The 16,887-nt window shown below is 44.0% G+C and overlaps 1 protein-coding gene across 1 annotated transcript; it reads right to left on the reverse strand.

Annotated features, from left to right (window-relative positions):
* Positions 1-1,270: 1,270 nt before the first annotated feature.
* STX12 (syntaxin 12) lies at positions 1,271-15,655 on the reverse strand. The gene is made up of 9 exons (XM_074894143.1): positions 15,487-15,655; positions 11,969-12,038; positions 9,920-10,019; positions 7,922-8,059; positions 7,005-7,048; positions 5,007-5,112; positions 4,479-4,551; positions 4,228-4,310; positions 1,271-2,729 (listed from the first exon to the last, which is right to left on the reverse strand). Exons 1-9 carry the CDS (start codon positions 15,596-15,598, stop codon positions 2,637-2,639), a joined length of 819 nt encoding a protein of 272 aa, XP_074750244.1. The 5' UTR covers positions 15,599-15,655; the 3' UTR covers positions 1,271-2,636.
* Positions 15,656-16,887: the final 1,232 nt, after the last annotated feature.

Here is a 16,887-nt window from a genome sequence, read left to right on the forward strand (position 1 = left end):
CGGCTCCTGCCGCTGCCTCCCTGTGCCCGCCGGCCCCGTCCACCGCCGCGCCTGCTCGGTCCCAGCGGGCGGCCGCCCCCCTCCTGCCGCGGGACGAGGACGGTGCTGACAGGGAGGGTCGGTGAAAAGTTCAAGTGTAACAGTAGGGGAATAATCCGGATCAAACCCTTCTGTAACAGCTTTTCAGACCCTTATGTAGCCACTGTTCTAGCGTTTCCACTTTTTACTGAACAGCAGACAGAAACCCCGGTAATACGGGTCATGTACTTTGTTACAAGTACAGATAATTGAGTTCATATGAGGGAAAAATCACATTTCTCCAGTGTCATCCCAGCGAGCTGCAGCTCCCCCCAGAGCTGTTCCTCAGAGGACCCCGCACGCTGAGCAGAGCAGGGACAGCTCCCGCGACAAGCAGCATGAGCAAGCTCATCCCTTCGCCGGCTGTCGCGGCGAGCGCCAGACTTCCCAGAATAAGTTTCCAGCAACTCTGAGTGGTAGAAAACACATCTGAGTGCCAGGAACGCTCAGTGCCAGAATGCTGCAGCAACAGCGATGAGTTTCTGATGGTGATTTTTCACACTCAGGTACATTAGTCAAGACTGCTGTCAAAAACATGCTCTGCAGCAGTTCCACTGGAAGTTCAACGTAAAGAAAAGGGAGAAAGGAGTCAAGCAATTACAGCAATCCCAAGTCCAGCAAGCTGGACTGGTGTTCTCAATTCCAGTTCCCCGAAGGCTAAAACAGGCTAGAGTGAAGATGGATCCTACAAAAAATGCACCCAGGTTCGCTTTTAAGTGAGGAAGCAAGTGTGTTCATTTTCATACAGAGATGTGACATCCAAAGGACTCTGCCCCTGCAGCAGGCAGCATACAAAGCAGCAGGCTCTACCATTTAGGAGGAATATTTTAAATAAAGAGCAGAACATACACAGTTCCCTTACTTTCAACTCAGATTTTACCATACAGGCTCAGCAAAGGCTTCAAGTTCTAGTCAAACTTCAAGTCAAAGTTGACCCAACACTGTTCTGGGGCATCAGATTGATTCTTCTGTGATCAGTTACAGTACAGGCCTCTGCAGAGGAGTGTTCTATATATCCACGTGCAAGTAATTTAGTGTTTCCACCTAGTTTCATTCTTAAGAATCAGGGACCACGGAACTAAAGCTGGAGGAAACACTGCTGCTGCTGATACAGTCTTCTACCCTGCTTACAGAGGGAACTGCAAACATACCCATGCCAACGTCTATACTGCAAGAGAAAGAAGCTCTGACATAGGGTTTTAAGTGTTTATTGATGGTTATTAGATGGAATGATGGCGCAATAGTGCAAACCACTGTGCAATTGGGATAACACACTCCCTTCCCAGCTTTCACATTTACTTTATTATACAGGAGACATGGAATAAGGATTAAATACAAAATGGGTCAGTATGCTGCATTTACCACACTCCGTTGGGCTTTGGACAGATTACTGTTCCCTCAGTGCATGTCAGTTCAGAGCTACAGCGAAGCGGGGAGTGGCTGCTACGTTCTGTCCAGCTCTACTAGCAAGACAGTTGGAACCAGCGATCTTTTTCATTTGCACACACATTATCAGTCTGAAAAACCTAGCATTTCACTTGGCCAGTTTCTGCACTTTCTGTTTCATAAAGAATGGAAAATACCAGATGTTCACAAGCCACACATAATATTTACTAGTACACTACAAGTGAGCTTCAAGAGTACTTCTTCAGAAGCAAGATTTCAGCTAATACTCATCTATCTTGCTAGCTTGTAAACTTAAGTGCCCACTTCCTCATCTTTGTGTGATTTTCTCCCTGGAAGCTTCTAAAACCAATTAGGAGCGAGCAGCCAAACTTTGTGTTTCTAGTGCTTGAGAGTCAGCATGAGAAGAGATTTGTCCAATAATAAACCACCACCTAGTTTCTCTAAGGAAGCTGCATTGTTAGACTACTATAAGTCAAAGAACATTCTGTCCTCAAATGATGCATTTTGGAAAAAGACAACCACAACCACGCTCAAAAAATTAAACACCACAGTTACGAGTCTGAAGGCTAAACTGACCAGCACGCAGTGGTTCCAACTATCATCCATGCATATTTCTCCCTGCCTTTCAAATCTGTAATAACATCTTTCTCTTCAAGAGAATCGAGAACCACAGCCACTTGGAGACTAATAAAACCATGGGGCAGATACTGGAGACTTTAGAAACTGCTGAATTAAGGTAATGAGAATTGGTGTTGTGCCCTCTTTGAATGTCATTCTTATTCCAGTCCAACAAAGTTACCCATACATACAAAATGTTAAAGTTGTGCCACTTGTCAAAAACAAGACATCTCCAATTACTGATCACACTTCAGCATACAGTTGGGACAGGGAATAATACATTACAGAAAGCAAAACCACAAGATTTTAGTTACATAAAACAATATAATTTGTATATAAACTGATAAATACTGTCTCCATGGTTCACTAATTCCAAATACTAGTTATCTGCACATTAGTTGCTAATATCTATTACTAGAAGTAGTTCCAGCTTGTGCTCTCTCAGGGTGGTCAATTCATTTCTGAGACTAGTCAGCCTGTTCGCTCTGAGGGAAAAAAATCTCAGCAATGAGACTAGGTTCCATGTGAAGATTTCATTTTGTTGTCTGCCAGATAATGAATCCTATGATTATAGAAGCCACAGCAAGACCAAGAATCAGGATACAGATCTTCTTACGGGATTTCTTCTAATAAAAGAAGAAAAAAAAAAAAAAGCCACTGACACCAGGAACAGATGACAAGAAGAAAAAGCAAGTCTACAAGTTAATGTTACTAACTTCGATGAACTAGAGCACTTGATACCCATACTTATCCAAGAGAAGTAACCAGTATAGTCTGAACACTTGCAGTTTAAACTGCATGATCCTACAGATAAATGTTGTTAGTTTTAGGAGCACAGTGGACTAAGAGATGCAGTTAAGTCAAAATGTGACAAGTTTTGCTTCTCTTAGGGAAAATGCAAGCTTTACTTCACGTTGGCTACAAACAGAGAACTTGACAACACCTACCACATGCTTTTCATTCTATCGGACACCACCATGGCCTCAAAGGAAAGGCAAACATCTCTAGCTATTTAGATTTTCCAGGTAAGACTAATAAAACTGCTAAGCAGTTCTCCGATACTATCTCCCCTTGGCCACTTTGGGTGGCTTTGGAAATACTATTGCATTTCTACAGTTTAAATGATTTAATATACAGTTACTGTACCTGGATTTTACAGCTTTGATCACCTTATTCATCATAGGAAACTACAGTCTGTCCATATACATCAAGAGTTTTTAATTTGGTATCTAAGGATAATTTTATACAACCACTTTCTTCTCCATCCAGAAAAACACATCCATGTCCAATACCTCCCGAAGTTATATTTATAACATAGCTCTAAACTTTGGAAAGGAAGCCACAGAGAGAGAGAATACTACTAAATGCTGTCAGATGGTAAAAGCTACTTTCCCTCCCTTGTGCTAAACAGCACCGGAGTTTTGTTGCCTTCTAGCACCTCCCCAACAAACAGCCTGAAAGAGTCCAATTTTTTATCTTGTGTGGAAGCCTGAAGTCCCAGCAGTGAAACTCTGTATGGGACTGACTGAAGCAGAACCCTTATTCCTTCACAGAACCTGGACCTACAGGGACAATAATGGTGAAAGAAACCTACAGAAAACATTAAATATCATACACAAAGGAGATTTAAGCAGCAGTGAGAAGCGTTGCAAGAGATTTGATGGGACAGGGAGGACAGACTACAGGACAGAAACTCAGCAGTCAGGAAGATGGGTGCTGCAAATCCCAGTCACCAGAAGTTTACCGAGTCCAGGCAAGGATTTTCACACATCAGTGTCTTGGCTGCTATGCTTACAAGATGGATACAACACGAGAACTTGTTCTTGTTTAACTGTTCTGCTAACTCCTGAGAACAGCAAAGACAGCTGAACACTTAAACTCGCTGAGCAGACCTACATGAAAGAACAGATTGACTATATATCCTGTGAAGTAAAAGGCTAATTTCAATACCATGTTTTTGACTCAAGTGTTTTATCTATTCCATGCAGCACAATTTTGAGTGAGTGCCAACTTGCACAAGCTGTTTTTAATAACTTGTTTGTTGTGCTGCAGTCCTCAGTACGCGTCGTTATGCCTGTTCCATTATTGCTCAACTGGACAATAATACAAGCATACAGAATTCACCTGATAATAGGCAGCTCTCTGTAACTGCTCACTGGCTCTTTCCACATGGACTTCTGCACTTTCCACATTTGCCTCTATGCTATCTATGGAAAAATAAGAGAATTCATTGTAAAATATTTCAGAGCTTCAGTGTTTAAAAAAAAAATAAATTCAGAAATATAATACTTTTTATTTACTGGAAAATTTAATCTATGTAGGCAAAACATGTAATTGAACTAAGTAGAAACTTCCTATTATCCAAACACACTTACCAATCATATCTCCTTGGTCATGAATCATCATGGCTAAATCCTTAAATATCTGATTGACATCCAAAATGTCTGCCTGAAGACAACAGTTTAACAAGTTATAACAAACACTGGTTACACTTTTTCTAATCCTTATTCTTAGTACCTCTTCTGACCATTGCTCAAAGTGTCAGAGTAGATACCATCATTCACTGACTTGATGCTACTCTCTATGGACTTTGGGATTAACACAGGAGCCCACAATATTCCTGCTACTGAGTATTTGTTCCATCCCACTAGCAATTAGCACACTGAGATGAACATTGTAACATGGCTCCTACCACCTCTGAAGGACCACCAGTCAACACCGAAGGAAAATATACCTAGTCTCCTTCAACAGGAGCAGGGAGATTGATCTTGGCATCAATCCTCTCTACAAGGAACTCTGTTCCTCCACCTTCAGATCTCCTCAGCCCATCCCATTAGTTAGCACTGCATGACTTCTTTGGTTTATCTCCCAATACTGTTAACTGTGCAGGATCTACTGGTCACCTCTAATTGCCTGATTGCTGTTTCTCTTTCTTTAATGAGTTCAAGGTCCTGTTCAGTTATTGCCACATCTTCTTCCTGAGACTGCATTTGATTCCAATCTTCACCACTGGAAAGAGATGGAAAGAAAGTACGACTCTTTCTCTGAGTATAGGTATGTCCACACTCTTTATAGCAAAGTGCCAGTGAGTTAAAGTAAAAATTTCCTACAGAACAACCCCCAGGTTCCTGGCCCTGCAACTGTATACAGAGACAGGACTGATTTGTGACAACAGTTACAAACTGGAACAACTGGAAAAAAGGGACAGATCAAGAAAAGCGAAGAAACTGGAAAGCAGTTACATGCATAGAATACTCTGTTCTAGAACATTCTAGTTATCTATAGCATTCTAGAAGAAACCTCCTTATTTCAGGTTGGGTTTTTTTTTAAAATACCTGTACTTTCCTTCCCTCTCACAATCCCCCCAAAAGGGAGAAATCAGGGTGAAAGTTTTGATAGAGTAGCCCGCAAGCACGTTATCAGAACAAAAGAACACCTGACAAGCATCTGGATTCAAAGATTCTCACTTGCTCTCTGGCATTTGGAGATAAGAATAAAGTGTTTTAGTATTTTAATTCATTAGTCTAGTAAGAACTTCAAATTAAATCACACATCAAAAGAGATGTTAAAAACCAAATAATTCTGCATTCCAGTCTACCTCTCTCCTCATAAGCTGGTACTTCATAACTGCTGCACAAGTTACACCAATTACAGTGAAGGCAGTACCTATAATACAAGGCCATCTATATGTTCAGCACAGAAGTTCTTCAAGGGCAACATCTCCCTCTTCTCAACAAACAGAAGTGTGCTGGAAAGCACCGTAATGTTCAGTGTTAGGTGTACAAGACTAAATAATAAGTTTTAAAGTCTCAAAGTGCCAAAAGAAATGAAGATAAACTACGTGACTAGGTCAGAGAGACAGCTGACCGTTCCAGCTCTCAGATGACAGTAGGGTTTTCAGATATTTAAGGCAGAAGTTTCTGACATGTAGCACACAAGAACAACTTCGAATGTGGAATAGCTGCTGTGTGCCACTATCTCTGAGCTGAGAGCCTCTGCATGAGCAGGTACCTGTCTGGTTCCCCTTGCTTTAGGGTGCAAGGTCTTCAGACTCATCACAGCATCTGTATAACTGAACAACCTGGGTTTTTCCCTTCTGACTTGGAATGTGAAAGCACAGGGCGACGCAGGGAATGCACACCAGGCAGCTGATCAGGTGAAGGGCAGTTTGCAGAGGGAGGATGTCTAAATGAGACATGTAAGCTAGGTCTCTTGATTTAGAAAGTTAAAGGATTTGTACAGATACAGCCAACAGATTTCATCCCAGTTTTCTCAAACATACAGTAGAAACAGACACAGTAATCACAGATACTTCTGAAGTGCCTTGAGTTCTCTTTACCACATTCTACCATTGATATAACATTTTACAAACCTATTGACTATGCAGGCACATACAACTATCCGACAGGTGACAGTAATGCTGTTTTGTGCACGTTGTAGGATTAGTTTGCCAGTGCACAATGTCCAGGACTTCTGCATTTAAGGCAGCCTCATCCACTACTCTGTAATAGCTCCAACTGGGTTGCTAGAGCTCCCAAACCCATGAAATAAATATAGAGCTCTTTGTGGAAAGAGTCACAGTGAGGGATAAGCCCATGCTCACAGTCCAGAAAACCAGGAGCTCCAACTGCCACATACTAGGGACTCTACTACTCCCCTCAGGGCAGTAATCACACAGTCTACATTTAAGGAGGATAAAATACTGTTGTATGCAGTTAAATTTTTACATTGTGTATTACAAGATATAATTGTATTTCAAATCTTTTTGCTTTGCATTCAGCTAGCAGAGCCTGGCCCAAGTTTCGATAACGTATCTTACCACAAGAACTCTAATTGTATTTAGATAAAAGTGTAACATCATTAGTTAAAAGTATAACATCAAGAGAACAAGAAGCTGTTACCTATCAAATGAAACAAGCTGTTCTTCTCTGAACCGCTCATCAGCCTGGAAGAGATAAATGAGTTAACCTTGCAGGCTACCAGGACCACTCACAAAATCAACAGGAGTATCTTGAAGACACAGGCATACACTGTCCGGAGAGTTCTTTGAGAATGCCACTGTTGCTTCAACTTTCAGATTTAACTTAGGTTAATTAAGATTAGATTTAGACTCATCTTCAGATTTAATTTTTAGATTCAGATTGTCTCTGCAAATCAGAGGCAACTGAGCAATCAAAAGCAGCTAGTCCATTTACTCAGATCAGCTGCTGTTGTCACTTCCTTTCTCAACACGTAGCAAAAAAATTTAGAGCATAATACAACAGACAGACGTGTTCCCTTGTAGAAATTAAGAATGCATGCTTAACACAAAGCCCCAAGACAAGGGGAGGAAAATGCTTTCACTGCCCTTTTTATAATGTTAGCCACAGGGGTTTGTCAAAACATAACAGGGAGAAGGCTTGAACGTACATTTGAGATATTGGCTATAAGAAAATAAAGAAACATAGTGTGAGATTTTAAGATGTAATTTGAGGTGTGGTAAACTTCCAACTAACATCTTAAATTTTATAGTCTAGGGCTGATGTCAAGCAAAGAGCAACCTGCAATACTTTGCTATTAACTATACTTGGACTCCCCATCTCATCCTCCGCAACATTTGCAACTACCAGGATTTCTTCCCTTCTCTGCTAACACTGACAAAGAGCACACTGAACTCAGTGTCTGCTTACAGCATTTGGAATGACAAAACTAATGCACCAAGGTCTCAGCTGCACTCACTAATGTGTCAGTAGACAACTATGAAGTTGGTAGGCAAGTATAAGATCTCTCAAAGACTTGTAGTTCACCATATCAGCACAAAATTCCTATAAATACTTACAGAGATACGGGAGCCAGCTCTCGCCCTTGCTACAGTCTCTTTTTCCTTCTCTGACACTCGCCTCTGTATTGCCTGGAAGTTATTTAAGGCCGTGGAGAAGTCATTCATTAAACGCTCTTTCTGAAGCCTCTGCTGGCGCTACAGAATTGAAACAAAAACAAGTGTTCAGATATTCCCATTCATGATAATGTAACTGCCAGACTCTCAAAAAAAACATCATCATAATAACAACAACAGTGAATGCTGGCATTCAAGGGATCTTTCGGTTCCAGCATTCTGGGGCACTGGAGAGAACAAAAAGCCTACCCTATTTTAATTCGTTACACCAAATGCTCTACGCCTTGCCTATTGCAGAACAGTTTTGTGCAATAAGGTTCTCTAATTTCAATCTAGTTTTAAGTCTGAAGTAGAGAGGTCTTCTACACCATTACTTCTATTCAAATCACATTCCAGCAATCTACCACCTTTAATTATGTACCTTTTGTATACCTATAATGCCTTTACCCTCTACTTAGCCAACTCAGTAGTACTTAACTTTCTCTTGTCCTGATAAGACAACTCCGTTGACTTTCTTACAAATCTAGGATGCCCCACACTTTCAGAACTAATAGCTGCACCCCTTACCCCAGTTTCATAAGCTGTCTCTCCCTGCCATGCCACACTACAAGCCTGCTGTTAATTGATCAGAGAATATCCTTAGTCCTGATAACCACTTCAGTTTATTTTTTCTCCAAAAACATTAGTTGTAGTATTCCTTTTCATCCTCCTTTTACGGTATCAACTTATTCAGCCTCCACAGAATGTCTCCTTTGAGTGTTGCGACATCCCTGTTATGGGAAACAAGAAGTTGTGAAAAAGTTTGTCCCAAGGACACTCAATACTTTGGTCAGTTCTTATGTCTTCCATTAGAGAGATTCCCAGCAGCTGTCTCAAATTGCAGGCTTTCCAGTATCATAATCCTTCAATGAGTTTCTATCAATTCAACAGCCATTTCAAGGAAATAAATGTTTTCAATTAATTTTTTCTATAACAATCTACTACAGCAGCCTCATAATACACTGCAGATTCCATCTGAACTGTCTGGAAGCAGCAACCCTTCTGCCAGAGGAGATCCTCAGCATGTTCATGCCAACTCCTGCAGATTTTGACTGGACTGCTCCAACAGGCTTCACTAGGCTTCAAAAGTCACTGCTGCATTCAGTGAGATGCACATGACAGGATTTTGCTCACCAGAGGGAGATTAACTGAAAAATATTTGCTGAAGAGGCAAAACGTGGCCATGCTTACAACTGGCATAGAAACCTTTAAATACAGAATTAGACTAAGACAACATCGGCTGACCCATATCACAGATCATCCCACAACAGTATCACAACAGCAGATATATCAATACTGTGGTAGTGATTTAAAGGAGAGCAAGAAAACACAAACAGCAGAGGACTGTCCCTTCTCTTTCCCATAGGGAGGGGGTACTCGAGGGAGCAAGAGGTAAAGTCATAACCATTGCCTCACTATACCCTGCTTTATTCACATACGAGCAAGGTGAGTCAGCTTCCCCCCCACTGCTCATAAATCACATGCAAGGCAAAGCTTTTTGGCGTGATCCCATTTCATACTGACATGCAGTTTGCTATGAGTTTGCATCTTAAAACACTGCCTCACATCACCAGGCACTTTGTAAACAGGATTATTTTTCAGAAATTGACTCAGAAAAACAGAATTGCATATTCAGCTCTCCCCAAACATTCAGTGCTTCTTATTCTCAGGTGACTAAGTTTTACACCTATTTGCCACTGGGAAACATTGTTTTCCCAGTGTCATATAAGCAGCCAGGGTGTAGCCAGTTTAATGTACTTCCCTACTTCAACAACATTCTTCATTGCAATAGGCTGCTGCCTCTTCAGCTGTGCCAATTCAAGCTTTGTGAGGCTGTGGTCTAAGCTAGTTTCACGAAATGAGCAATTTAAAAATACGTCCAGACAAATTCTGTGTGCCTACCTGTTCAGAAGCAGACAGAGGAAGTGGTAGAGACCCCAGCTCCTTTAGATATTCATTGGTCTCTTTGGCAAGGCGGTTTGCAGAATGCTGTAGCTGTTGTCTGAAATAAAAGTTCAAAAGGAATTACACAAGCTTCTACCCAGAAAGCAGTCTCTGAGCATTTCAGTTTCCAAAATAATGACCAAGTAGGGGTTCTGAGATCACACATCTTTATGGTGGTTTGTTTTTTTTGTTTTGTTTTTTTTTTTCCACCCAATGGAACAGAGATGTACTTTTAGCTTTTACCATCAACTTGACTCTGGACTACATTTTAAAAAAAGATTCAAAGAAGTTCTGTGCTCCCTGCTAACTAGTATAATCCAGTAGTTTTAAAAAGATATTTTTCTCCAATGGCATAAGAGAGAGTAATTCAAGGGAAAGACAACTTTATTCAGTGAACATAATCACTTTTTTGGGTGAATTCCTTGTGGTACCAATTGGTAACTAACTGTTTGCTTGACAACCACCAACTCCATTGGTTAAATGTACATTTGATAAAAGTACAGAGACTCAGAGATATTAAATTCCTACATTTTTGTGAAAATTAACGGTCAAATAGAGGAATGATCCAGCTTCTACTTTGGGAAATGCAAGGCTTTCCCTTGAGTATGTTTTCCAGCAGTGTTGCAATACAAAGCTATTGTTGCGAAGGATCCGGTGCAGCAGCACCTTCATCAGTACCACAATACAGAAAAACATGTTACATTGAACTTGATGTAAAGACACCATCTTGTACATGAGAGATGCAGTTTAACAGAAAGAATACTAGTGCTTCACAGAGAACAGAACCACAAGTTTTATTTTGCAGCCATATGCACAAAAACTAATACTATAAACCAGAAAGACACAAAACACTACAACGAGAAGCAATTTTTTTTGGTATTCAATGATTACAAGACACTTAAGTGAAAATCACCTATTTAGCCCAACAGATACACAAAGTATTCAGGCTGTGGTATCGTGTAAGTTGACCTGCGATATGTGAGCTGGACAAATCACTCATGCATTTTGGTATTAAATTTGTATGGCAACTGACAATTTGTGGAGTGCAACCACTCCCACCTTAAAGAGGAGGTCCATTTCGACAATGAAATTAAATGGAAGGACATTTGTTTGGTCGCCGGTGATTAGTTCTTTAATCTACTGATTAAACACAGATCAAGTCAACTGAGCAGCTCAGGCAAACAAATTCCCTTCTGTCTCAACTGGGCTCTGATCTCATCCTTCAAACGCAGTGTATGTAGCTATCACCACAACTTATGAACCTATCAAAAAAATCAGCTGTTATAAAAAATAGGGAAGCTGCATATTCAGAGATTCAAGGCACAGTCACAGGAAGAGATAATGGAAGAACTTACTTTCAAGTTTTCTTTTATGACTCCAGAAATTATTCTCCTCATAACTTGTTATTTACGCTTTACAAGTTTGTAAAAGATGCAGAGACATACAGACTCCCTGTTCAGTCTCTCTAGGGGTCAGTTTGGACTATGCCTGTTTAAATGTCTTCTATATTGTCCCCCACTGGCATTTTATTCTTCCAAAATTATATATGGTGTTTTGGCTGTCATACAAGATTGCTAATCTTTCTAGTGCCTAAATCCATTGTATTAGCAGCTACTTTTTCATCAGTTATGGGTCTTCCTTATTGCTCTTATGTGAGCAGCAAGTACCTAGTATGGCATTCATTTCTTCTAAACCACAAGTGAAGCTACTATGGCTAGTCCTCAGAGTACAGCTAATGCATGGCTGATGTACTACGACCCTTTTTAAATAAACTATACTGTTTCTAACCATTCCTATCCAGCAGTTTTGAATGGCTTCTCCAGAGTGCTGCAGAAACACCTTAATTCACCCAGTAAACTACTTAATGCAGCTAGTCATTTTTGGTTTGTAGGACTTATCAAATTTATCTAATAAAGCATCTTCCCAAAGCAAGTAGCCCTGTTCCTCTAAGAATACAGGCAGAAATGAAAGAGAACCTATACAAATGTTTGCTCATTTAATACTTACAAGTTCTCCTGAAGCTTGCTGGAATCCTGCTTGGTTCCCAGCTGGCTCATCAAATTCTTTATTTGAGCAGCTGAAGATAGAGAGATCACAAGATGAAGTTAGTAAGAGAAGTTCTAGTGTATTTTATTCCTTCTTGAGTGTATTCTTCTAGCTTTCCCCAAAGGATTCCTCTCAATGGTTGACTTAACTCAAGCTGGTAAAACAACACATTTTTTTGCTTTAAATGCAAAGTGTATTTTAAACATTCCCATTTAGACATAATCCAGCCTAACAGACTAACTTTCAGATAAGGAAGTGAGAACATATATACCCTGAAGACAAGTCTGTGGAGCTAGAAGTTTGTGCACTCCTCTTTCTCAACCTTTTTAGACCAACTAACATAGCTGTTTGGTTCTACCAGCCTTGTTATTTCTGTATTTTAGGCTATAACTACTGCAGAACAGCTTTACTACACTTGAACATATTCTAAAGTTATTTACATTATTAGTGCTCTGTTAAAAAAAAAGCCAAGGGTTGATATCAGTTAAAAAAAAAAAAATCTGAAGTCTTCTACTCATGATAGCCCAAAACTTCTGCAATACTGGCACAAACAATCTTTCCAGAACAGCTTCATGGTTAGCGTGCATCAATTTAAAATCATGTTGTAGCGAGAAGACAAATTCTAGCCCTCTTTCTCCCCTATCTCCTATGTTTTTCCACTATTTTTCTTATGTAGGCACTAGTGATCATGCAACCACACAATGAATCACACCAAACCATTAACCTACCTGAAAAGCAAGTACCATCTCTCCCCACTCCCTCTACCTTAGAATATTTTTTTTTTGACAGATCAACAAGCTGATCCACTTTATTCTGCAGCCACACAATTTTTAGCATTGCTAAAGATGCTGGGTGCACCACTTACGACAGTGGTACAAAGTCTGATTGGCTCAAATTGATCATGAAATCATGTGCTATCCCGTCAAGCATCGAGAGAGGCAAGACCACAGAGGATCAACTCATTATAGTTCTACAGGCAGGTGAATTGAGTTGAAATACCCCATGAATTTAACAAGAGCTACTTCCAATTCAGTGACATCCTACTGGTGTAATATCTGCTTTCAGCCTGGAGCAAGCCACTTCAGTGGATTAAATGTGATCCTGAAGAAACATCAGATTCCTACAATGGCCACTTCTTTTAAAGTGATGTCCAATGGCTTATAACAATGGCAGCTCAGCTAAGGCCGCGATATGATTTAATCAGTAATTAGGCAAGTATTCTACCTTTTGCATCCAGCGAGAGTATTGTCAGTGAGAATTCTAGACTTCTATTAGCTCATACAGTTGTTTAGCAACTTCTTACAGACACAGCTGAACATGGCTACTAGCAAGCCAGACTGCACGTACTTCACAGCTCTGTCAGCCACAGGAAGGCCAGAAAAGTTCATAGTCAAGTTGAACTGACAAATGACACAAGGGCTATACTCTGCAGGCAGATAGCAGGGACTTTGCAAATGGCATTTGTGCTGTAATGTCTAGATACTCTGTATACACAGAGTCTACACAAAATGAGCGTAAAGTGTCTGGGAGGCCAAAGGAAGGGGCTGGAGCCCTTTATTCTTTGGAGAGTGGGTATACATATCGACATAGCCCCCTCTGCCAACAGCTTTCTGTATCCAAACCCTTTCAATTTTAGGCTGTAAAGCCTTCCACGTACTGACTATTTTACACTTAAGATTACTTAAAACATTTAAATCTCTGATCTACATGCTTTGGTAATGTAACAGTCTTGCAAGCAACAGTTTTGCCAGCTTAGGTCACCAGTTTTCTGTACATTGTGTGGGAAATGTTAACTCTACAGAGTTTCCCAGAAGGAGTGAATAAGAGTCATCTGTGTCCTCTGTTTGCTTCCGGATTTCCCTACAGGGAATGGAGAAATGAGAGCAGGCTTAAGGCTTCAGTATCTCTTCTCCTCATAGGTTTGAATGGAAAGCTTTTATAAAATGTGTAATAAAGCTAATTACCATAACATTAAGTCAGATGTTCTGTGTGTTCCCACCCACCTTGATAAAAACTGTAAGGTTATTTGTTTCATTTGAGATAGGCAGCACACTGAGATAGGATGGCTGCTGGTCATGAGACAGTGGAAGCTTGTCCTATGAGAAAGAGAAGCTGAACTACTTAGAAGGGGAGGCTCACAGAAGTCCCACACAAGCGAGGCGGGGTGTAAAGAAAAAAAAAAAAAAGGAAAAACACCCAGACAACCCGTGGTATTTGCTGAACTTAGAAGCAATTCAACTAGCAGCCATGCCTATACCAAGAGGAAATGAACATGACTGAGCAAAAGCAAAGAAGTTTCAGCAATATTAATAGCTTTGTAAAATCATATTGGAGAAGTCACCAACTTTCAGAGGAACCAACATGTTCAACTGACCTCACCCGTAAAAAATTGCATGGATACTTGGACGATTAATGCATTTTTTAGCAGAGGCAGTATCCTTAGGAAGGGGTTATATATTTAGACTAGGTATTAGGAAGCATTTCTTTGCAGAAGGGGTTGTTGGGCGTTGGAACGGGCTGCCCAGGGCAGGGGGGGAGTCCCCATCCCTGGAGGGGTTGAAGAGTCGGGTTGACCCAGCGCTGAGGGATCTGGTGGAGTTGGGAACTGTTAACGTTGGGTTAATGGTTGGACTGGATGATCTTCAAGGTCTTTTCCAACCTAGATGATTCTGTGAAAGACTGTTTTGGAAATGACTCATTTAGTAGGGATTATTTCAGAGATCAATACTAGGATTAGCTTACAATATCAATAACTTTCTCTAACAACAACCATATGACCAAGAACCCGCAACACCGTTTCCTTCATACCAATCTGCTCAGCAGCTGAAGGTCTCCCTGCGGAACTCTGCCCGCACCGTCAAGAGGAAAGGGGCGAGTTCAGATCAGCCTTCAGCAACCCCTGCAAGAGCAGCACCTCCCGGGTGCCCCGTGCAAGGCGGGGTGACAGCCCTTGGCTCCCTGCCCCCACAGAAGCTCCTCACTGAAGGCACCCAAAGGCAAACCAGACGCCGGGCTCTCGCCAGGGGTGGCAGAGGGTTCCCGTCCTGCTGGGGAAGGGCGCAGCTCGGTAAGGGTGACACAAACGCCGCACCGAGAAACGACAGGAGCGCGTACTTGGCCCAGGGGAGCAGCAGACGCAAGCTGTTCATGACAGCGTACGGAGGAGAAAGCTCAGCTACCGGCTGACGTGTGTCCGCGGCCACGGGGAAGGGAGGCCCGCACCCCCCGGGCAGCCCCCGGGGCCGGGCCAGCCCCCGGTCCGCCCGCGCCGGGCACCCCCGCCCGGCACCGCCCTGGCGGAGCTCCGCCAGCCCCGGGGAGGCGTTGGGGGGGGGGCGCGGCGGCTCCCGCGGGACCCCGAGGAGAGCTGCCCGTCGCACCACCGGCGAGGCGGCCGCCGCGCTCGGCGCTCCTCACGGGGCGCTGCCGGGCCGGGCCGGGCCGGGCCGCCCCTTCCCCCCGAGCGCGGGCGCACTCACTGTACTGCGCGATGCGCTGCACGTTGGCGCTGCATGTCTGGATGATGCCGCCGAAGTCCCGCGGCGGGGGCGTCGCCCCGGGGCGGCCGGGCTCCAGCGGGCCGTACGACATGGCCGGACCGGGAGCGAGCGCGGCTCCGCCGGGCCCCACTGACAGAGCCCCCGCGCCGCCCTCTGCGCATGCGCGGCCGCGGCAGGGCGCGGCTCCGGGGCTCCCGCATGCGCGCGGGGCGGGGGGGCGGGAGCCCGCGGGCTGCCATGGCGACGGGGCGCGCGCCGCTGGGGGCGGGGCCACGTGGACGGAGGGGGCGGGGCCTCGGCCGCCTGAGGGCCGCGGGGGCGGAGGGGGGCGGAGGGGAGCGGAGGGGGGCGGAGGGGGGCGGAGCGGAGCCCCCGCCTCTGTCCCGGGCGGGGCCCGCGCTCCTGCTTCGGGTGCGCGGAGCCGAGGAACCGATCGGTTCTGTCCGCACCCGCCGCTTCCTGCCCCGCCTCAGCCCGCGGCCAAGTGCCGGGACCCGCGATCGCGCTGGTCATAACCCGTGCTGGCGGGAGAGGGCAGAGAACGCCTTAGGCCTGCTTAGCTAAACGCTGCTGCAGCGCCTGAAGGGGAACGAAAGGGCTCAAACGAAGGAATTTCTGACGATTATTAAGATCAAACTGTGATTTTTTAGACAAACTTTGCTTGTGCGTTGCTCCGTTTGTTTCTCAAGGACTCCTGCGCCTCAGCTGTCCCCTTGGGGCCCTTTGTTCAGGTGAGGTTGAAACACTCGTCAGGCTCCCGAGGGAAATCCCTGGGAGCAGACTCGAGGCCTTCAGTGGGCACTTGGGCAACTCCTAGAGTGGGAAAACTAAGATGGGGGGGCTGGAACAAAGAGACACAGAGACCCTGTACAGGGAGGATGATTCTGCTGGTTTAGGAGGGAGGCTCAGCACCCCAGCGGGGACTGGCACCCCAGCCAGCCGGGAGATCGGGTAGAAAGGCTTGGTCAGAGTGACCCTGGGGAGGGGAAGGCACTGGAGGGTGACTCCAGAGAGCTGATCTTACGCCGTTCGTAGTATCAGAGGCAGTCAGGGTCCCTGCTCAGGAAGCAGAGTGAGTACAACGCAAGCAAAAATAGTGCTTCACATGAACACACCACCGCTCCCAGCGTGCATGGGCTGGGAGCAGAAATGACCTGGGGGTTCCCAGTCACCCCAGGCCCAATCCTTACCCCAAGGCACGTAAGTGGTGTCTGAGGGAACTGGGGGGGTTTAGTCTGGAGAAGAGGCTGAGGGGAGACCTCATGGCCCTCTCCAACTCCCTGAAAGGAGGGTGCAGAGAGGGGGGATGAGTCTCTTGAGCCAAGGAACCAGCGCCAGGACAAGAGGGAATGGCCTCAAGCTGCGCCAGGGCAGGGTCAG

The sequence above is a fragment of the Strix uralensis genome, chromosome 25 (assembly GCF_047716275.1).
Source record: "Strix uralensis isolate ZFMK-TIS-50842 chromosome 25, bStrUra1, whole genome shotgun sequence".
Classification (NCBI taxonomy): domain Eukaryota; kingdom Metazoa; phylum Chordata; class Aves; order Strigiformes; family Strigidae; genus Strix; species Strix uralensis.

What these genes read in the sequence shown, in the direction of transcription:
- STX12 (XM_074894143.1), bottom strand. Translation starts at nt 15,598, where the DNA reads ATGTCGTACGGCCCGCTGGAGCCCGGCCGCCCCGGGGCGACGCCCCCG. An exon ending in CTCTGTCTGCTTCTGAACAG is followed by an intron (nt 8,060 to 9,919) that starts GTAGGCACACAG and finishes TCAATTCTGTAG; the next exon opens with CGCCAGCAGAGGCTTCAGAA. An exon ending in CAGCTTGTTTCATTTGATAG is followed by an intron (nt 5,113 to 7,004) that starts GTAACAGCTTCT and finishes ATCTCTTTCCAG; the next exon opens with TGGTGAAGATTGGAATCAAA.